Raw genomic sequence first — 21,452 nt, forward strand, 5'->3', positions numbered from 1 at the left:
AGCCGTGTCCCCCTCTCCGTGAAAAATCCGCCCCGCCCCGCCCCTGGGGTGAGCACCACGGTGGCGGCGACCTGCTTGCTGTCCCCCGGCCTCGCAGGGCAGAGGCTCAGGCGTCTCCAAGGGTTGCCCGAGAGCTCCCGCTGGCCCCGACGGCGGAGCTAGGGCAAGCGGCGGCAGCCGGTGCGTAAGGCGGGGGCGGCCTTTGTGAGGGGTCGGCCCGGTGCCTCCCGGCTGCGGCCCCGCGGCTCTCCCGCGGTGCGCCTCGGCCCGCCTCGTCCCTCCCGCCGCTCGGCGCCGCGCACACGCTGCACTCTGCCCGGCGTGGTTCGTTATTGTTAATGGGCGAACAATAGGCACATCTGCCCTTTCTTGCAGCATAAAGGCACCTTAACTAACGAGGGGGCTGACGGGTGGGCTAGCTTTTTCTTTCTCCTCCTCCTTCTCTTTCTTTTGGGGAAAAAATAAAAGAAAAACAGCGGCATGTCCGGCTGCTGGGCGCCTCGGGGCATATGCTCGCATTGCACCGCCGGGCACGGCCCCCCGCCCGCTCGGGGTCCTCGGTGGAGGTTAGGAGGGAGGGAAGGGGCCTCTTTCCCCATGGCATTGCCTGCTTGGACCCATCGAGATCTCTGAGGGGACGACAGGAAAAACGCTTGGGGAGGCGAAAGCTGAGGCGCAGGGGAGAGCCTGGCTGCACTCAGGACGCACCGCTCCCGCCGCTCATCCCCAGGCCGGGAAACGTGAAGTTTCCCAGTAAGGCAAGGCAGAGGAGCGATTCCCAGGCCGGTGGGCGTGTAGTGGCCGACGGATGAGGGACCCGGAGGGTCGACATTGCGGGGCACACGCTCCGCAGGCTTCCCGGGGCAAGACAGTGTGAGCCCCGGAAGCTTACGGCGAGGTGCAGGCGAGGAGGCTCCGCGCTCACGGAAAACGCGGAGTCACCGAAGGGGCGGAGCGGTCCGCCCCTATGCACGGGCACCGCCTGCCTGAGAGAGAGGCGGGGAGGCTGGAGAGGGGGGAGTTGTGCGGGGGGCGGCCCTTTGCGCCCGGCGGGAAGGGGGTGCGGGGACAGAACCCTCCGGTGGCTCTGCGTGCCGCCGAGTGGGGTTCGCCTCCTTAATAGGGGTGGTGACGTCAAGGGGCGGGGAGGGGCGGGCGGGGCGGGGGCGCGCGCATGCGCCGGGGCGGCGGCGGCGCCGCTGCAGCAGCGGAGCCGTGTCCGAGCGGCGGAGCAGTGAGAGCCATGGCTAGAGATGGCGAGGGACGCGGCCAGACACCCGCCGCGGCTGCGGAGCCTGGCCTGAGGGAGCGGGGGCCCTAGAACCGACCCGACGGCGTCAACCAACAACAGGGAAAAAAAAATAAAAAAAATAAATTAAAAAAAAAAAAAAAAAAAAAAGAAAGGAAGAAAAAAATTTTAAAAAGAAAGGAAAAGCCACCAGCCCGGCACAGCAGCAGCACCTCCTCCAGCCCACAGCGCCCGCCCGCCGCCGCCGGCCCGCGGGAGGAACCGGCCCGCGGCCGCCGCGAAGAGCTCCGGTTCGCCCCACCGCCCACCAGATAGATGTGCGGTCCAGCCGCCCGCACGGCCGACGATGAACGCGCAGCTGGCGATGGAGAACATCGGCGATCTGCACGGGGTGAGCCATGAGCCGGTGCCCGCCGCCGCCGACCTGATGAGCGGCAGCCCCCACCACCGGAGCGCGGTGGCCCACCGCGGCAGCCACCTGCCAGCCCACCCGCGCTCCATGGGCATGGCGTCCATCCTCGACGGCGGCGACTACCACCATCACCACCGGCCGCCAGACCACGCGCTGACGGGCCCCCTGCACCCCACGATGACCATGGCCTGCGAGACACCCCCTGGCATGAGCATGAGCAGTACCTACACCACATTGACCCCTCTGCAGCCTCTACCTCCCATCTCGACCGTCTCGGACAAGTTTCCTCACCATCACCACCACCATCATCACCACCATCACCCCCACCAGCGGATACCGGGCAACGTGAGCGGCAGCTTCACGCTCATGCGGGACGAGAGGGGTCTGGCGTCTATGAACAATCTCTACACACCCTACCATAAGGATGTTACCGGCATGGGGCAAAGCCTCTCTCCGTTGTCTGGATCGGGCCTGGGAAGCATCCACAACTCCCAGCAAGGGCTGCCCCACTATGCTCACCCCAGTGCCACCATGCCCGCAGAGAAAATGCTCACCCCAAACGGATTCGAAGCCCACCACCCTGCCATGTTAGCCAGGCATGGCGACCAACACCTCACCCCCACCTCCGCTGGCATGGTGCCTATCAACGGGATCCCACACCACCCCCATGCCCACTTGAATGCCCAGAGCCACGGGCAGATCCTGGGCTCTGCCAGGGAACAAAACCCTTCTGTAACTGGTTCGCAGGTCAACAGTGGAAGTAATTCAGGGCAAATGGAAGAAATCAATACCAAAGAAGTAGCTCAGAGGATCACCACCGAGCTCAAGCGGTACAGCATCCCCCAGGCTATCTTCGCCCAGAGGGTGCTGTGCCGCTCACAAGGGACCCTCTCAGACCTGCTGAGGAACCCCAAGCCCTGGAGCAAGCTCAAATCCGGCCGGGAGACCTTCCGCAGGATGTGGAAGTGGCTCCAGGAGCCAGAGTTTCAGCGGATGTCTGCTCTGCGGCTGGCAGGTGAGCCCGCTGCGGGGCGGTCGGAGCACGGCGGCGGCAGGGCTGGGGGCCCCGGGCCTGGGCAGGCCGCCCCGGTCCCTGCCTGCCCTCAAAGAGCAGCCCCGCCCCCCCCCCTCCGCCGCTCCGTTTCTCTCCTCTCCCCGCTCCCTCTCCCGGCTCTGGGCACCGGCACCGGCCGGCTCCTCCGAGCCGCACTCCCAGCTACCAGACAATGCCGGGCCGGGGTTCAGACTGCGCACTGCAGCTCCAGGGCCCTCCCCGTTATCCTGGGCGAGGAGCACCCGCCAGGCTAGCCCGTCAGCTGCGGGATGGTATCCAGCATGCCCGGTAACGGGGCGCCGCCGACACCCCCACCGGTCGTCGGCAGCGCTGCCTTGCACGGGCAGGGCGAGGCGGAAATGCTTCAGTCGGCAGCTGTCTGAGCAGCCGGGCCATACTGGATTCAAAAGAACCGTGCTGAGCTCCGCTGGGCAGTACCGGGCAGTACCGGTCCCGGTCGTGGGGATCGCACGACCAGGGCTGGTACTGCCCGGTGCAACCCACTGACTGGGTGCGGGAGAATCCTGGTAATGCACTGCCGAGAGGAATCGGTGTGTCTGCTTTGTGCTGATGACAGTGGCCCCGGGGGCGGGGGGCTTCGGCTGTAGCTCCCGACGAGAGTTCGGGCCGGTGTTAGCTCCGCGTTCCGCTCGCGTTGGGTTGGGTGTGCTGGGGTAGGTTTTCCCAGCAAACGATACGAGCCGGGAGTGTGAGTGGTGGCTGAGAAATTATGTTGGCTAAAATCGGTAGATTTTTTTATTATTATATTTTTTAATTTTTTTTTACTGGTTGTAATTATCATTAGGCCGCAGAGTTCGATTTTCGAGTGAAAGCCACTGCGTAAAAGACATAGTCCATGTCGCGGCTTCTTATTGTCTGCTCGTAGGTTGCCATCCCATTCGGTACCTGTTCTCCTCCGCCGCCTCCCCAGCCTGCGCTCCCAGTGCAGAGCCCGGGTTTAATATGCCCTGAGTGAGGGTTTGTTAATTAAGTGATAGGTCTCCATTAATTTGTCCCTGGAGAACGCGAGACAGTCAATCCGAGTTGGAGCCGGGGTCACTGATCCGTTTCACAGACAAAAATAAGGGAAGGGGCAAACCTTTCTCCTTTCAAACGCGCAAATGGTCGTGAGCTTTCGACTGCTACGACGGTGGGAATTGGGAACCGATTCCTGGCCGTGCGGGGATCTGGGTGGGTCACCACCGTGCTCCTTGTCCGGTTTTATCCAGCCGCCTCATGTGTGAAGCCTAAAGCAGTGCCAGGCAGGGCCGGGGGCAGGATCTCCTTCACTGCTGTAGCTGACCCTGCCGTGCACGCCGGCGGGAGGACGTTGCTCTCTTTGGCTTCCACTCCTGCGGAGCCAGTTTCAAAGGTCTGAGCTCTCAGAAAATTCCCTTTCCGCCTTCCCTTCCTCAACAACCAATTCACCAGGAAAAAACTCTTGTCTTCCTGGTGCTACTCGGGAGAGGAGGATGGAGTTTGTGCTTCTAGTATCCCCGTAACGATTCCTAGGGCGAACTTTCTGCGATTTGGAGCGTATTTTTATGACAATTTGGTCGACCTGAATCTCCGTTCATTTGCATAGATCGATATTGGAAACAACCCCTCGCTTCGGAGTTTGCTGGCATCTCCTCCCTGGCACTGCTGACCGGGAATGTCTGCCAGCCCCTTTGCGAGGCCGGGTAGGAGGGAGGCGGCAGCTCCCTCCCTCCCTCTCTGCTGGGGGACGGCCGCGCTCGGGCCAGCTGCCGGGGCCGGGGAGACCCATTGTTCGCTTCTGCCCCTACACCGCCCCTTCCTTCCAGCCTCCTCACCACTGCCCTCGCATAAACGGATCCCGGTAATCCCGTTAGGGAGACAAAGCCTCATTATTCCGCCTTCCCTTTCCGATGATACCCGAAAGCTGGCACCTTACAGAAAGAGCCTCCCCGCAGAGAAACGGGGGTCGCAGCCCGGGGAGACTGCGGAGTGGGGTCGGGGAGGACCACCTGCACCCGAGCGTCCCCGTTCTCCCCCACCAATCCGGTCGGCCCAGGGTCCCGGGGGGTCCCGCGGAGCCGTCCCGGCGCTTCGGCCGGCGCTGTCCGCCTGGGCGCTGGCGGCCCCGCCGCACGTGGTCATTTGCATATCGCTGCGTCCCAGCCAATGGGAGCGGCCTCCTGAGCCTCCTGCTCCGCCCCGCCCCGCGCAGGCAGCGCTGCACCGCGCGCCCTTGCGCGCTTGCCCGTCCTGCGCTGCAGGCAGCCTGCTATAAGTGCATAAACTATCCATTTTATTTTGTGAAGGTTTTGAACATGTGATGATCTTACTAAGTGGTAAAAATCTGCCCCGATTGATATTGATGTATGGACATCATTTCAAAATATCATAAATTACTCCAGCCGACGCAAATTAAATTTCACGACCAAATTATAACTCACTCCCGGGCGTTTAGAGAATTATCCCTTAGATAAATACCCAGAGCGGAGCCTTCGCCTTCATTTCTTCCCTTTCTGATTTCATGCAGGCAGAGGTCGAGAGATGGTGAGGGGGATGGAGCCTGCTTATTTTAGGCCTCACGGTCTTACACAGCACTTTATCTTGAGTATTTGCCCCTTCCAGCTATCCCTGGGGGATTTCTACCTCCCAGATTACAGAAGCTTCGACAAATAGAGGAAAAATTGGTAGTTACATGGAAGCGGGATTGAGGTCTTGACACTTCCTGGGCTGTCTCTTGAAATGTAAGCAGAACTGCTAATTGCAAAGCTGACCTCTTCCAGCCTCCATCTTATTCATCCCATCTTCCTTCTTCTCTCTGTTCTCTTTTCCTTTGTCTGTCCCCCTCTATCTCCCCCGCTATCACTGAATATTTATCTATTTGACCCGTTCTCCATTCGTTAGTCTTCCCTCCCCCGCCTTCACTGACATTTGGAAGAGCAGTGAAGGGATGCCGAAAAATCAAATACAATTCAAAGAAAATGTACAGCTCTTCTGCAGCCTGCTTGGATTTGAGGGTGAATTTATTTGAGGATACTTTCCGGAGGGCAAGCAGGAGGGTACAGAGATGGCAAAATCCGACTCGTCTTGTTCAGGAAAAAAATAATCGGCTTCGAACCATTTGTTATTAGAAATGCGTTTGCCTGAGGACCGGCTGCCGGCCCTGCACAGCCTGCCCGCCGGGCCGGGAGGAAGGAACGCGACAAAGAAACGTTTCGGGAACAGGCGTAGAGGGTATAAGGGACCCTAAAAGGCCCCTTTGGACCACCTGCTGAAGGGGGTCACTCCCTGAGACCCCTCCGCGGCTTCCTCACGATCGGTTTTCCCTAACTCATCCCGGGACAGCGGGAACCGGGAGAGAGGAGCGGGACCATTGGGAAACCGGACTTGTCCGAGAGGCTCAGGTGGGGGATGTCCCGTCCCTCCAGAGCTGCCCGGTAGTCACCTGAAACTTGCCTCTTATTTTTCGTAGTTGCATCTCTTTCCCCCCCCCCCCCGCCCCTTCTCGTTTTCTTTCCCCCTTCTAACGCGAATCCCGGCTAAGATGAAGCCTTGGGAAGTCGGCGAGAAATCCTCGCCAAATTAACTGTAAAGAAATCGATACAGTAATCAGAGTTTTCCACATTAAATATGAAATCTAATGAACGCCGTTTGCACCTCTAGCCCCTCCGGCCGCCCCAGCGTGCGCCGGGAAAGGTCGATGCCGCTCCGGCCCCGATTGCCTCATTAGGGCCTGTTTAATATTTACCCGGCGGGGACTTTGCATAAACATTTACATCAGGGAGGCGGAGGGCATCGACCGGCGGCTTCAACGCTGGCACCCCGAGCGCGGCCCCAGGGGAAAGGCCCTGCCCCTCCCCGCCTGCGGTCCGCCCGGACGCCGCGGGGACGGGCTCGGGCCTGGCTCTGTGCACCGTGGGCGGTGTTACGGGCGGCTCTGCGACGACCGGCGCGGTGCTTGGTCCAAGACAAGGTGCCCCGGAGCGGAGGGTGAGAGAGCAACCCCCGGAGCGATCCTGCCCCGCCGCAGTGCCTAGTGTGCAGCCGGGCGGGCGCTGGGTGCCGCGGTTGTTTGCCGGACGTGTCCTTGCGGCGGGATTGATTTACAGCCGCTCGCACACAGCCTCGTTTGCCCTTTGTTAATATTTGCCCAGCAGAAGGCGGACGAGTGGGGCCGGGCGGCTGAGCGCCGCGTTCCTCCGGGCTGGACCAGATCCGCTCCCGTCCCCGCGGAACCCCCGCCCCTTTAGCACTCCTCAGCCCGGGGTTGTTTGTCCGCTCTCTCTTTTGTTTGTTTGTTTTAATTAACTGCCGCGTGGCGAGGAGGCGCCGGGGGGGGGCCGTGCCCCGCTCCCACCCTCTCTGCTGTTTGGATGACATGGCCTCAGAACGGGGCCTCTCCTGACCGCGGGCACCGCGGGACCGCCCCAAGGGCTGCACGACCGGGCTGTGGGTGCTATGCCGACCCGACCCACCGCGTTTGCCTGCCCCGGCCGGTCAGGTTCACCGAGCCGCTCGGAGCCCTCGTACGTCGTCCCTCCGTTCCCGGAACCTCTGCGCCATCTACTGACCGCCGGCGGGGGGAAGCTGGTCCCGCCGGCCCGTGCGCCCCGCCTGCATCGGACAGCGGCGGCTCTCCCGAACCGGGAGGCGGCGGTTTCGGAGAGCGCTTCGGGACGGGGGATGCGTCCCGGCGGGCCCCCGCGCCGGTGGACCCAGCGCAAGGAGAGTGCGGGAGGCGCTGCCCTGACGGCTTCAGCACCGTGGACAGCTCCCGCCTCAGGCACGGTCCCGCTGCCGGCGGCACTGACACCGCGCTCCCGGCCCGTACCCGGAGGTCCCGCTCCGGAACGAGCCCCGCGGCCGGCCGGGGCGAAGGCAGCCCTTCTCTTTGGGGAACAAGCCGCAGGGGTTTGCCGAGCTTCCGCAGCTCGAGCAGCGCTGACGCGGGCCGGGCCCCGCTCGGCCTCCTCGGGACTCCCCGAACTCGGTCTGCCCTCGGGGGAGGCGGTGATGCGGGAGCGGTTCCCGGCGGGCGACGTGCCCCGATGGGACCTTTTGGGAGTGGGTTCCACGTACGAGTACGTGGGCAGAGGGGAAATGAGCCTCTCATACCAGTGTGACTGTGCCTGCCCCCGCCCCGCATTCCAGGGGAACCTCAGTGCCCCAGGAGGAGAGCAGGATGGCTCCAGGACTGTGCGCACCGCAGGTGCCACCAGTGAGGACGCGGACGCTGGGGGACTGCAGCTTGGCGCTGGCGTGTGCGACTTGCCCTTTGCAGACGGAAAGGAATGGGATGGTTAGATTGAGACAAAATCGTGGAATCGCCCAGGCCAGCAATGCATCGGTGCCCGTGTTTGCACGTAGCGGCACTAAATCAAATCTCACGCTTTGCCTCAGGCAGCCTTTACCTGTCCTCTGTGCAGGAGGAAGATCCCCGTAATCTCCTCACAAGTGACAAGTTCGTTTTGAGGGAGATCTAACGCTTAAGCATCATAGCTGAGGTGCTGGTGACTTTAATCAGAAGACTACAGGCATCGAAAGGAGTTATTCCTGAGGACCGAGAGAGGACCTAGTATGGCATCATGTCCGGTACTTCCGTGATCAAATCGATAAATGTTGATTCGCGTTTTAAACATAAATCTATCTGGATAAATCATGTGCTGACAGAGAAGCGACTGATGCTTACTGACTTTCTTCAGAAATGTAGCTTACTTGAGCCATTTTGCTTAAGAGGAAGTCAGTTTTATGATGCTGAAAGAGCAATTTATAGGAACAATTTATTAGCTCTAGAGTAGTTTTGATTTCTTCCCTTTTTAGGCAATAGTAAGTCTCAGTGGTAACATTTTATATACAGCCCAGACGGCAATTAAAAGGCGATGGATTGCTGTTTCGCAGGTGCGCAAGTAGCATCGCCAGCTGCTGCTGCAGGCTGTGTGACATCGGCGTTGGTGTGTGCAGGCACTTTCTGGGGGACCACTGGAAATGCTGCACCTCCAAACAGCTTGAAGTGTCAAATCGGATGACACGGAGGCCTCTTCCTTAGCGACCTCAGTGCACAGGTTGCTGCAGTCAACCTGCCTTAAGGCTAGGGATATTTTTAAGGAGCAGCAGTACAGCACACCTTGCTAGGTGCATTCCGGGACCGTCGGTGGGAAGTTACCCACAGGAGGTGCAATAATTGCGGGCACACGTCCCGCGGCTCCGCAGCGCTCCCCTGCAGAGGCAGGCAGCCACACCGCTGCCGTAATGCTCCCTTTCCCCCCGCCCCATAAACCGGGACTTATTTATGTCATCACCGCTGGATTTTTCGTTCATTTGGGACATAACTTGCTCTGTTGCATATATGGTCGGGATTGACCGAGGGCTTAAAGACCTGAGCAGGTGAAGTGGAAACGGACGGGTAGGTCCTTAGGAAAGGAGCCCGATAAGATCGCCGGGGTGTTTAGCAAATCTGACGACCCTTAGTGTCCCAGTGAAGGATTTGCAATGGATTGCGTCACTTCCACCGCTCAGCACCTCCATTTTCGGCTGCTGCAGCAGATCCCCAGTCTGGGACAGAGGAATAACCCGGCCTGCCGCCGAACGCACTACCCAAGGGTCTGGGACCCCCCCGCGGGAGGATTCTTTCCAGCAGGCAGCAGCGAGAGGGGCGGGGCGGGGCGGTGGGATGGGGGCGAAGCAGGTTCGAAGTAGTTCCGCAGTGTGTGCCCTGCGAACCCGCGCGGAGTGGGGTGGAGCTGCCGGTGCTCACCGGGGGCGGCGCGGAGCAGGCCGCGGAGCGGGCCATGGAGCGGTGCGGAGCGAGCAAGCGCGAAGTTAATTCGCGGGTAGGTGCGGAGCGGGCGGCGCTGGTCGACTGGGCGGTGTGGGGAGCGGAGTGGGGTGCGGAGTCGGCGGTGTTTCTCGGCGGAGAGGCGCGGAGCGGCTGGTGCTCCCCGGCTGTGCGATGCGGAGCGGTGCGGTACAGAGGTGCGTGGTGCGACACAGTGCGGTACAAAGGGGTGCGGAGATACCTCCCCCCCTCGATTCCCCCCTCCCGGAGCTGGCCTGCGGCGGGGCACGGGCGCCCCCCAGGGGCCGGGGGCTGCCTGTGCGGTGAGGTGCGGGGTGGGGGCGGCAAGGGCTTAGCACGATTAAAATATTGATGCAGTCGCAAAAATCGTTCATTAAGGCAATTTAATCTTTGCTATTAAATGTCCTTTCAATTCATTTGGGGTAATTAAGATGCAGTTAAAGTTATTAAATTCTAATTACTTATGCCAGACAAAGAAATATTCGACGCAGTAATATGGTTAACTAAAGACCCAGCTAAAGAAATTTAACATTTGCTTTAAATGATATCGCAGGAAAACTGGGTGCTTTCCCGTGACTGATCCATTTAGCAACTTATTCTTTAATGATGATATCAACTCACTCAAGTGGTTACAGATCCATCAGCACCGTAAGTTTGTGTAAACCCCAGAAGCCCAAAGTGTTGAGTCAGCACTTCTTACTTGGATTCAGTTTATTATTCCAGGGGCAGCAAATTAAGGTCACTCATTTTAATAGAGTGCACAGGAGTGAGGTGTTTACCATCCAGCCTCAGCTGGGATCTGTATGCTGATGTCATTCTGTTCCCTTATGGGAACGTTTTTTTGTCTCTTGTCATGTTATGAAACAACAGAAGAGAACTGTTGCCTAGGCTTGATGACAGAGAAATAAGATACAGATCAAATTACCTCGGAGTAGATGGATACACCTGCACTCTAAATAAGCACAAATACAAATCACTAGAGAGACATATGCAAAATGTCAGGAGTAATAAGAAATAATTTCAGACATTTCATAATCATCCATACTCTCTTCTGTTGAAAGGGGGTTGTTTTGGAGAGTGACCCGTGAGCTGTGTCACCCATGTGGGTTTTTATCATTAACATGTGAATGACCTCTTTCTAAGGTGGGCTAAAGTTTTTGGAAATGTTCTTTTTGCATCTTGATGCTGTTCACTACCTGCTTCAACAGGAGCACATGGCCATGAGCTGCCCTGGCATGCAGAGGCTCTGTCTCACACTGAACCTTTCCAGAGGGACCCTGCCTCTGGGCCCCTTCAAAGGCCTCAGGAGAGTGGGTCAGGATGGGGCAGTGAGGGGTCCACTGAATGGCCACATATGTCAGTGAATAGCACACAGCAGCTGTGGCTGTTCATCCAGCCCAAAGAGACTTGCTTGTTTTTAGTTCATGTGGTGAAGTGTTCCCTCAGCAGGTGTTTTATCAGCCCCTTATCTTTTTCTCATGTTCCCCCACATCTGATGTTTTTGATAATTAGGAAAGATACATCATCTGTGTGTCTCTCTGCATACTCCAGAGGTGTTATTCACATGATAAGGTTGGAATTTATCACACTTTATTATAAATTAGTGTCAACATGAATTTGCTATAAACTTTTGACTAGTTATTTTTACTGGAGCCAGGATGATTAGGACTACCTCTGGTGACCAAAGTCCTTTAGCAGTTTCAACCTTCTGTGGAAAGCAGGTTCTTACAGACTCCTGTCCACAGTGTCTGTCTTAACCTTCCAGCTGCTAACTGGTATCAAATACTGTGGCAGGTACAGTGGAAATCAGCATATTGTGAACCTGCTCATGGGGAGCTGAACAAAGACCACCACCTCATCTTGTACAGGGCACTTGATGGCCATTAAGTAATAATGATTTGTGGTGTGCAGTGACCCAGGGCAGAGCTGGGAATGTGACCTGTCACCTCAGGGTGAAGGGCCCTGTATCCCATCACTGGTGACCAGAACAAGGTCTCCTCTCCATGTCCACCAGGCTCTGAATTCAGCATGGTTGGAGACATTATTGTGTGTTTGTCTCCATGTTTTTTATCTGGACCTGCTTTGGAAGAAACATCCCACCATGTACCTTGGCTTCCTCCTGCATGGGGTGAGGAGACTAATGTCAAGGCACTGGTGGGATTGTCTTTGCCTCTGCACTGGTACCAGTTTTCCAGCAGATCAGCCAGCAAACCTTGGAGTGGTACTTTATTATGTGCCCAAAACAAGAGAGCAGAAAGAAGGTTTCTTGCCAGCATTACTGTTTTCATTCTTTTCTTCAGGTCTTTAGATTATAACATTAGGCTTTGCCACATACAGCTAGGCACAGATGTATGTCCCAAGTGCTCCTGGAAATTGATTTATGGTAACCAGTGTTTTTTTCTTAGATTTAAAAAAATAAATCTGTCCTCTAGGGATGAAAGAATAGATCAAGCATCAGGGTTAACACCAGAGCTTACTGTAGTCTTTGCTTTTAGACCAATAGAACAGTGAACTTTACATCACAGGTGGGTGAAATACTCTTTCACCATCTCAACCTGAAGATACAGTTAGTGCATTTTCACAGGGCACAGGATCCTGCTTGCACCTCTGGCAGACCAGGACTGATCCCATCATGCTGTGCAGCTGGGCACTGGGAAGGAGTGGAGATTGATGGTGGAGCTGCAGTGGTGAGACCCCAGCTCTGTGCCATGTACAGGCAGCTGGGCCTCAGTGAGATGTACAGACCTTACAATGTTTGGCAAGTTAACTCAGACAAATCCCTTGGGCAACTTAGAAGGAGTAAAGGGAGACAAAAATAGATTGATGGACTGTATCAGGAGAATTACAAGTGTCAAAAATATTGGTTGCTCAGGGCAGGGGAAGATGGAAGTGACTGGAAAAGGCCAGAGTTCAGCATTGGATTTATAAAGCTCCTTCTGGCACTGATAATATTACATTGTCATATCTGCACGTGTGTTGCTGGAGTCAGAGTGACTCTTTCTTTATCTTCTGCTTTGTTTTTTTCCTTAACTATGCTTTCTTAAGACTTTTTCAAAAGGCATAACAAGGAGTGTCAGCTTGAACAGCCCAGAGACATAGGGCACATCTGGCTGCCTGGGGAGTGAGGGCAGGATGTGGGAGAGGTGCCTGGCTCCAGGGAGCACAGCAGCCTGCAGGGAGCCTGGATGCAATGCCTGTGCTGTGGGACAGGGTCTGCCCACCCTGCTCGTGGGCAGCGGCATGGGAAGGGCATCAGTGCAAATCTTCTGCTATGTAAAATAAACCCCAAATGAAGGTGTGTCACTAAGAGTTTTGAAATAAGACACTGATGCTTTTCAAAAGGAAGGTTTCAGTCAGTGTCTCTGAATGGAGCCTCTGGCTTCAGTGGACACCTTTGCTGGCATTGGAGGAGGACCTGTGCAAGTGTAGCTGCTTTGTCTGAGCATGACCTGGGCTGAGCTCAGGCTCCTGTCACTTGACTGGATGGCTGCAATTTGTCAGCCCTCACCATGTGTGCTGGCTGGGCTCTGTGCCTGCTCTGGATAGATTCTCATGTTGGAACAGACTTTATCCCATGGTCTACATTTGTTCTGGCAAGCTGGAAGGTACAATTTATTATTAAAATTGATTTGCTCCAGTGCAGGGAAAACGATCGTAAGGAAACCCTATTATGGTTTTTCATTATCACCATTATTTATTTTTAAGTGCTATTAATATTCCAGAGTCTGGACAAGGCAGAAAATGAAAGGTGGTATCCACCCTTGCTGCTCACAACTCCAGGCCTGATAGTGCTGTCCGAAAGGGCTCTTTGAACAAGTCAGCATGTTGGGAAGTTTTTTCCCTCAGGCTGCCTCTGGTGAATGCTAATGGGAGTAGAGCTGAAAAAGAATCAGCTTTTGGATTGCCTGAAACTGATCTGGATTTTGAAGGTGCTCCCTGTCTCTCCCAGGTGGAAAAAAGCTTGCAAGCAGTTCTGGGCAGAGCCAGTGAGCTGGGGTCTGGGATGGGCTCAGAACTGTGTTGGATTGTCTCAGGTTCACCTGCTGGGGCTTTGCCACATTCACCAGGATTGAACCTGTTGGATGTGGGTCTCTGTGTCTCAGATAAGTTCCCAAACTTCAACTGAGCCAGTATTTCTCTCTCTCAATTGATACATTATTAGTCCTCAGTTCAAAGGAGAAGCTCCAACTTGGATGTAAGGACATGACCTGCCTTATTTCATAGGCTAAGCTAGAGCATTTCTTCATGTCTTCCCACAGAGTGTGGACCAGGCTCTAGGAAACCAACAATCCTGCATGGTATTTTGATAAAAAGTCAAGTCCACAGTTGTCTGCAGCAGGAAGGGATGGCTCCCAGTTTCTCCAGGGAGCATCATGGGAGCCTCAGCATTTGTCTCCTGGTGGGCTTGATCGAAACGAAGATCTGTTTGTGAAATACTAAAACTGGCCTATTTGTTTCTAACCAGGGGTGTTACTGGCATTAATTAGGAGGTCTTTGATACAACTGAAGTTGAGGAACAAGCTATGTTGTGACTCCTGGGACAATTTCTTTAAGAAAATAACTATTCAGGAATATTATTTCAGGAGATGAGCACAAACTCAGAAAGACAACATGTTAAGAAAGTTAGTTTCACAATAGAAAATAGTTGGGTTTTTTTGATATTCTCTGTGATTTCATAGAACTCATATACTAGTTTGTGATTGATACCCCAGATTAATTGAACTGTTTTGTATCCCCTGCTGTGACTGTCCTCTGTGGTGTGATGATTCCTGTACCGTCCTGTCTCAGATCACACCAAGTTAGGGTTTTGTTACAAATGATGATCTGGACAGTGTATCTAAGTGAAAGCTGGAATTTGTGTAGTCTTTGAAAAAGAAAGTTGCAAAGCAGTGAGAGCAGAAGTGAAGTGCTGGGCATGGCAAAGACTACCTGAGTTTGGTTCATCTCCTCCTCTGCATGAACCTGTCAGAAAGGGCAGTCAGAGCTGAAGGCTGAGGTGGTTACAGAGCTGAGCTTCTGCAGATGATTCATGGCAGCTTCTGGATATCAGATGGTTAGACATGTATAAAAGACTGAGATACTGTTTGTATCTTTGCTCCTCATTCCTAATATTTGTAAGTAAATAGTTTACTCTTGTAAGAGCATTTTTAACCCTTGAGTTGTTGATGTTTGTTTTCAATGGGCATACAAGTCTATTTCAATAGGAACCAATCTCCCCGGTGAATTCTCCAGCTTGACTTAGGGGCTGACTTGCACAAGGAAACCTGGTTTTCAGCCCAGTGTTTTAGAAGTCAAGATGTAACTTCAAAGTACTCTTCAAAGGTTTTCAGATAAAGATGTGAGTTTGGCATCCCAGTCAATTTGATTGATGTGTCATTGCTTAGGAAAGCTTCTGTAGCTGGAATAGATATTGTTGAATATCTTCAAAAGCTTCTGCTGCAGAGGGCTGAGGCACTGGTGGGTTGGCACCTTCCTGACTGGGCCAGCAGAAGTTGCCTTTGCATCCCCCAAATTTTGCTGTGTGATTTCTGTGGTTGATATTTCTAAATGTATCCAAGGAGGCTGTTTCTGTACCTCCCTCAAGCAATTAAATGCTCATGCCAAGGCTGGCTTTCAGTAATAATAAAGGATGTAGGAAGGACCTTTGTGAAGTAATTTGCTGTGTTCATTCCAATAACTGGAACAGGTGGAGACACTGCACAAAATTCTTCGTATAATCAACACCAATCTCCACAGAAATCAGTACTGTACAGGCACAGAGATTGAGCACCCATATTACCCTCAGAAAAGCATCTCTAAATTAGCATTAAAGGATGTTGTTTGAGGAAAAAAGGGAAACAGACAACTTCAGACTTTTCAAAGCAAGACAAAACAATCTGTCCTCCCAAGCAAACCTTTTATCCTAGCAGGCTGGCAGGAGATCAGGGGGTTGCTCTCCCAGACCAGTCAGATCCTGCCTGGCATATGATCTGTAAGGCAGGTTGCAAATTGCAAGTGCCCTTTAAGGGAAAAAAGGATGACAGACAAAATAAGGTTAAGTTCCATAAAAAAGATTTACTATACTGTTGCTCTGCATGTCAAGATGTGGTTTATTTTGTTGAGAAAACATAACCATCAGCTTGTAAGACCAGCATCCTGGTTTCTCCCAGTTCCTTACTTCTCAGCCAGTAAAAAGCTACCTAAATGGATTGACAACAAATGATGAAGGTAGAACTGATGGGAAAGGTTGACTCTAGAACTCAGTGAAATTTTACTCTATCTTGCAGAAATATTAAATGGTTAAGTTCCCAGCACTAATAGCAAGTATGAAGATGTAAAGCTCTCAGTAAGAGCATATGCTGAGTTTTAACAGACAATCATTAAGGTATATTCTAACTTCTCTTCCTTACATTTTTTTAATAGTTTATAAGAAGTTTAAAATTAAACTGACATGTCCTGCATTCTCTCCAGCTTTGGAAGCTGACACTTTTTCCTTGGTTTGCCCTATAGCACATGCCAGCCCTCACTAACCACCCTCCCCTTTCTTGCAGCGTGCAAGAGGAAAGAACAAGAGCACGGGAAGGATAGAGGGAATACACCCAAAAAGCCTCGGCTGGTCTTCACGGATGTCCAGCGTCGAACTCTACATGCAATATTCAAGGAAAATAAGCGTCCATCCAAAGAATTACAAATTACCATTTCCCAGCAGCTTGGGTTGGAGCTGAGCACCGTCAGCAACTTTTTCATGAATGCGCGGAGGAGGAGTCTGGATAAGTGGCAAGACGAGGGCAGCTCCAATTCAGGCAACTCATCTTCTTCATCAAGCACTTGTACCAAAGCATGAAGGAATAACCACAAACTAAACCTCGGTGGAAAAGCTTTAAAAAAATAAAATAAATAAATAAATAAAGACAGACCAGGACCTCAAGATAGCAGGTTTATACTTAGAACTATTTGAAAAAAAATGTTATTTATAAGTCCAAAGAAACCAAAGACTTATTTCACCTGCATTATGACTTTGTTCTAAGACACACACTTTAGTAGGATGACGACTTGCAAAAAATAGAGAGGGAGAAGAAAGTGAAGCAGAGGGAATGAAAGGAAACACAAAGAGAAGAGAAGCAGACCGCTGGTTTTACACCTTCGCCCATGATCATCTTCACCGTACTTGGCTGTTTAGTGGTTTGGAGCATAGTGATTTCTTGTCATTGAATGGACATCTCTTCAGACATGGCTCTTCATTTCCACAGCGACTGCCGTGAAGGTGTATGTTGTGTCTGTACCGCCAGTGGTTAGGAACTTAGGCAGGGCTGGTCTTCAGAGAGGGTTGTGCCACGGCACGACTGACAAAGCGTGGAGTCGTCTGGATTCATTTGAACGGTAGTGTGATTTTTGCTGTTTCATGGTTTGAACTTAACCAGTGCAACACCTGGGAACAAGTTCAAACTAGGCAAAGAAATTTTGAATGGTACCTAAACCAGTGCATTCTCTTTGTTTGTTAAGGAATGTTCAGATTTAAAAAAAGGAAAACTATTCCATCCATTAAAAAAAAAAATCAACTAGCTACCAAAGAACACATTTAATAATTATATTGCAGGTATTTTATTGCAATGATTTTAATATTCCAAAGCTATTTTTACACAAAATACTATGTAGAGTTATAGGTATAAACTAATCTAACTGTATAACACAGAAAACTTGTAATCAAGACTGTTATTTGCAATTAGCAAAACCACATTATTGTTTCTTTCCATGGCTGGCAAGAAAGAATGTCACCCAAAGAGACTGCAGCCCCAGTCACGGCACAGGTACCGGCAGTGGGGTGCTGCTCCCACTGAAGTTGGAAGCCCTTTTGCTGCCGACTTCACTGGGAGCAAACAAGGGGCCCTTAGATCCCTGGGGAAGCTGGTGGCAGCTGCCACGGGTGCCCCCTGTGTGCCACTTCCATCCCATCCCAGGCTGGAGCCGGAGCTGCTGCTGTGCTGGGCTTGCAGGAAGCCAAAGTGAACAGAATTGTGAAATGCAGACCCACAGGACTCAGCATCTGATCAATACTCATTGATGTTGGGGTGAGCTTTTTTTTTTTTTTTTTTTTACCTATTGACTTTACTAGGCAAAGGAACAGTAGCAGTAGCTTTGAAGGCTCATGGTCTTTTCCTACTGAAAACCGTGGTGCAACATCAGTTCGTGTTGGTGGGAAGAGCTCCGACAGGAGCTGCAGTGGGGCTTTTGGAAGGCTGAATCATGGTGCCTCTGAAGTCAATAGCAAAATTCCCATGACACTGAGATGCAGCCTGATGCTTTGTGGCTGCATATCTGTGTGTAGCAAGCTGAGCTCTTGTCCTGTGCATTCTTTCTTGTCATCCATTAATCAGGATAATGCATGAAATAGTTTTAAATTTTTAGATTAAAAGCTTTAAATGCTCTGTTGCTAACAGACCCATAGAAGAGAAATCATCCCGTTCCTACTCTGGTAAAATAAAAAAGGAAAGTGTGCAACATCTGCATATTAAATTTTAGTGTAAGGGGACAATAGAGTTTAAAAACCATAGGTATGCCTGTTAGATTTCTAACCAGTGTTTCAAATTTCTTTAGTGATTCTTCAAGGTATACTCAGTTCTGAAGCAACTAAATATGCAGGTATAGTCCCAACACAAGGATTAGAAATAGGCAATCTTTATTGCAACCTCTAAAAAACCCCAAACAAACAACCAAAAAAACAGAGAGAGAAAGGAAAATTCAAGGCAAACTAGAATCCAACCACCATCAACAAGATGAAGCCCATTCAAAATACTAGGAACACCAAAGTTAGATAACTTCATAGCACCAGTTGTTTCCCAAGAGGACAGGGTCTAGTCAAGGTTCAGGGTATACAGTTAATTTCCAGTAAGTATTTAGAATACAGCTGAAATATCTTGTTATTAAAATGAAGTAAAATAAAACCAAGGTTTTTGGCACCAAATGTTTCTCCACATTTTCCTACATTAACCTCACTTTAAGACTGACAAAGCAACTGTCTGCAAAAATGTAGTCTAATCCATGAGTTTTTCCAGTCTCTAGCTTAAATTTTAACAAGCTTTCTTTTTAAGTGTTCCATCCCCACAGAGACATAATTGACATGGAAATATTAATAAGCTCACTTATAAAGTATATTATGAATGCAGTCTCATTAGTGTAAGGTTAATAAAGGACAGTAATAATTAACTTTTTTTTTTCCAGCAAACCACTGCTTTTTAACGTACCTATAGTTTAGAAAATAAAGCCTTATTTATTTAAAACTTGAGAATTTAAAAATGCAGGGAAATTCAAAGTACGTTGAGGCATTCTTTTAGTATTTCCATTGTACTGTCTTTAGAGACTACTTGCTGAAACCAAAGAGAACTTTCATACCAGCATTAAATTTGCACCCAATATGCAATTTCAGGATCTCAGACACAGACACATGCAAGCCCCTGGTCTTGTATAAGGGTCTATGTATACACACATATATTTTTGTGGAGGTATCTGTGTGTATACACATGCACATATACATCCACACAAAACCGATGCACAAGTTCTAGATTTTAAGTGTTTTGGTTGTTTTTACATGTCTGTTTAAGTATATATAAACCTTTTGGTTTCTTATAAGCCATTAGGAACAAAACCACTCTTCCCATAAGCAATATGTTCCTCATACTCTGAATAGGCAAAGAACACACTTTTCTTTAATCCTTTTCAACACATGAAGCAAATAACTATGGGACTGCTTATTCTACCTGTAAAGCTGTTTAACCTCTGAGCAGACTGCCCAGCTGCATGGACTGAAACCCAGACAGGTTCCCTGGTTCTCCCTGGCTTGGATCATTGCTGTTCCTTGGCATAGCATCCTCAGAGGGCTGCTGCTTTCTAATGCTGTGCTTAACATTCCACAGGACATCCTGGTAGTGTTAGGCTTTTGGTCCACTTCGTTCCTGACAAAATGGAAATTAGTTTCAAATTTAAAATAAAAAAAATAAAAAAAAAAAAAAAAAAAAAAAGGACTTAAAAATCTGCCAGGAAGGGTTAGGAGAGGGAGCAGAATCTGAAACAATTTGGAAGCATGGGGAGAAGGGGCCTCAGTCATAGGAGGCTCCATGGGTGAGAAGAGGGCATCAGGAATGTGCATTCAGCTCGCAGGCTGCATCCAAACCTGACCACAGGGACCATGAGGGGAGGCTGGCAAAGAAGTGAACTGTCCACATCCATCCCCATTGTAAATGGCATTATTAGCTTTCCAGGGAAAAAAAGAATAAATATTCCAACTGACCCACACCTCTGTGTTAGCCCCCACGTCCCCTTCCAGGCACCTCAGCTTCCTTTCCTTACTCAGGTAACACTAACCCAAAAGAGTGAGCAAGCCCACTCCTGGGGCTTTCCCTTGGGAATTTGCTTCTGCCTCAACCAGAGCCAGAAGCAAGTTCCCAAGCAGGCAAACGGGAATGCCTCGTTTGCCCCAGCATGGGGCTGGCCCAGGGCTGCCCACAGACACCGCTCTTCTCCTGAGAGGGATTTCAGGACAAGGCCAGGGTGGCCAGGGGGGCTACTGCTGCCTGGAGGGCTTGGAAACACCTCTGAGCTTATACCAAAGAGTCTTAGGACATCTCTCCTCACCTGAGTTGTAAACAAGACATTTTTACCCCTGAAAACAGTCCTTCTTTATACTACCCTTCCTCCTATCTTCCTCCTATCTTCCTCCTCCTTTGTACATAAGGATGAAAACTATGCATTTAGCAAACAAAGAGAAAGCACTTACCCTTTTCTATCTCGCTGCGTTTGGGTGCATTCAAAGGCCCAGGGGCTAATTTTGAGATTTTTGCTTAGCCTCCTGGTTTATTATTGTGGTGTGGTTAGCTTTACAATACATTTGGTAACTTTTTGCTAAAGACAGAGAAGCAAAAGGTAAGGAATAGCTACTTCCACGTGTTAAAAAAAAAAAAAAAAGAAAAAAAAAAAGTGTGTAAAGATCTACTATTTATAGTGTGAACCAAAGACGCTACCTCACTCGATTTCCATTGGTGATTTTAATCACATTGATGATACCAAAGAATACCAAAGATTTTTCATGCACGGCCTTGGTCTGGAAAGGGAACTCATCCTCCTTCTTACCCCCGTTGCCCCAATCCCCCTTCCTCACCTTCTCTCAGTGTGTAACTTTGTCTTCATTCTTAATGGTAATGCGAATAACCTTACAAATACTTTTCTTGCTACAACTGCTACTACTGATGATGACAAGGATAATAATAATAATAAAGCTCTAGGCAAACATGTTGCAAACTTTGTAAACTCATAGGACGAGTGCCTTGCTTGAACCAAAGTGTTAAACCGCTGTTGACCTCTTTATCTCTCACCTTATACTCTTTGAATACCTCAGCCTCTTAGAAAGGCCACTAATGAAAAAAGGAATAATTCTTCACCGTGGTGCTTTTTGCCGTGCAACCATGCAATGAAACTTTCTTTGATACCAAAGGAAAATGTTTTTTTCCACTTTCTTGCTGACAAACCAAAGGTTCCCTCTTCTTTCTCCCAAAGCAGCTTGAGTCCCTCAGCCCAGACAGGCCGTGCATCGCTTTTACCAATTCCTCCAAATACCTCATAGTAATAAATCTTTAGGGTTATGTTGTATAGAGAGTCTATGTGATAAGGCAGAACTTACTAGTTTGATAATTGTTAAGGTTACTTAAAAAAAGCTTTATAATTCTTATTTATTTTGTAGGGGTTGTTTTGTTTGTATATTCCTTTTATATTGTTTGGTTTGGGTTTCTTCTTTTTTCCTTTTTTTTTTTTTTTTTTTTTTTTTTTGGTGGGGGTGGGGGTGGCAGAACTTCTCTGTTATACTCAAGGAAAATCTTATTCCTGGGAATGTTTTGAAGTGAGTAAGGACAGCTGTTTGCAATGAATGCAAGAAAGGGAAACATGGCTTTGATTTCTTATTTTTTTTCAACTAGGATGCTTTGTGTTTGCTAGTCGA

At 50.7% G+C, this 21,452-nt stretch overlaps 1 protein-coding gene across 3 annotated transcripts; it reads left to right on the forward strand.

The window, feature by feature from the left end:
- Positions 1 to 1,469: 1,469 nt before the first annotated feature.
- ONECUT1 (one cut homeobox 1) lies at positions 1,470 to 20,424 on the forward strand. 3 transcript variants are annotated; one of them, XM_030456782.1, is made up of 3 exons: positions 1,470 to 1,624; positions 1,775 to 2,676; positions 16,018 to 20,424. In XM_030456782.1, the coding sequence occupies exons 1-3, from the start codon at positions 1,596 to 1,598 to the stop codon at positions 16,308 to 16,310; spliced, it is 1,224 nt and encodes a 407-aa protein (XP_030312642.1). In that variant the 5' UTR covers positions 1,470 to 1,595; the 3' UTR covers positions 16,311 to 20,424. The 3 variants fall into 3 exon arrangements, with proteins under 3 accessions (XP_030312642.1, XP_030312643.1, XP_008490309.2); XM_030456783.1 differs by lacking the exon at positions 16,018 to 20,424 and adding exons at positions 4,301 to 4,397; positions 4,521 to 6,341 and having other exon boundaries at positions 1,470 to 2,676; XM_008492087.2 differs by having other exon boundaries at positions 1,470 to 2,676.
- Positions 20,425 to 21,452: the final 1,028 nt, after the last annotated feature.

This window comes from Calypte anna, chromosome 10 (genome assembly GCF_003957555.1).
Source record: "Calypte anna isolate BGI_N300 chromosome 10, bCalAnn1_v1.p, whole genome shotgun sequence".
NCBI classification, from domain to species: domain Eukaryota; kingdom Metazoa; phylum Chordata; class Aves; order Apodiformes; family Trochilidae; genus Calypte; species Calypte anna.

What these genes read in the sequence shown, in the direction of transcription:
- ONECUT1 (XM_008492087.2), top strand. Translation starts at nt 1,596, where the DNA reads ATGAACGCGCAGCTGGCGATGGAGAACATCGGCGATCTGCACGGGGTG. An exon ending in GTCTGCTCTGCGGCTGGCAG is followed by an intron (nt 2,677 to 16,017) that starts GTGAGCCCGCTG and finishes CCTTTCTTGCAG; the next exon opens with CGTGCAAGAGGAAAGAACAA.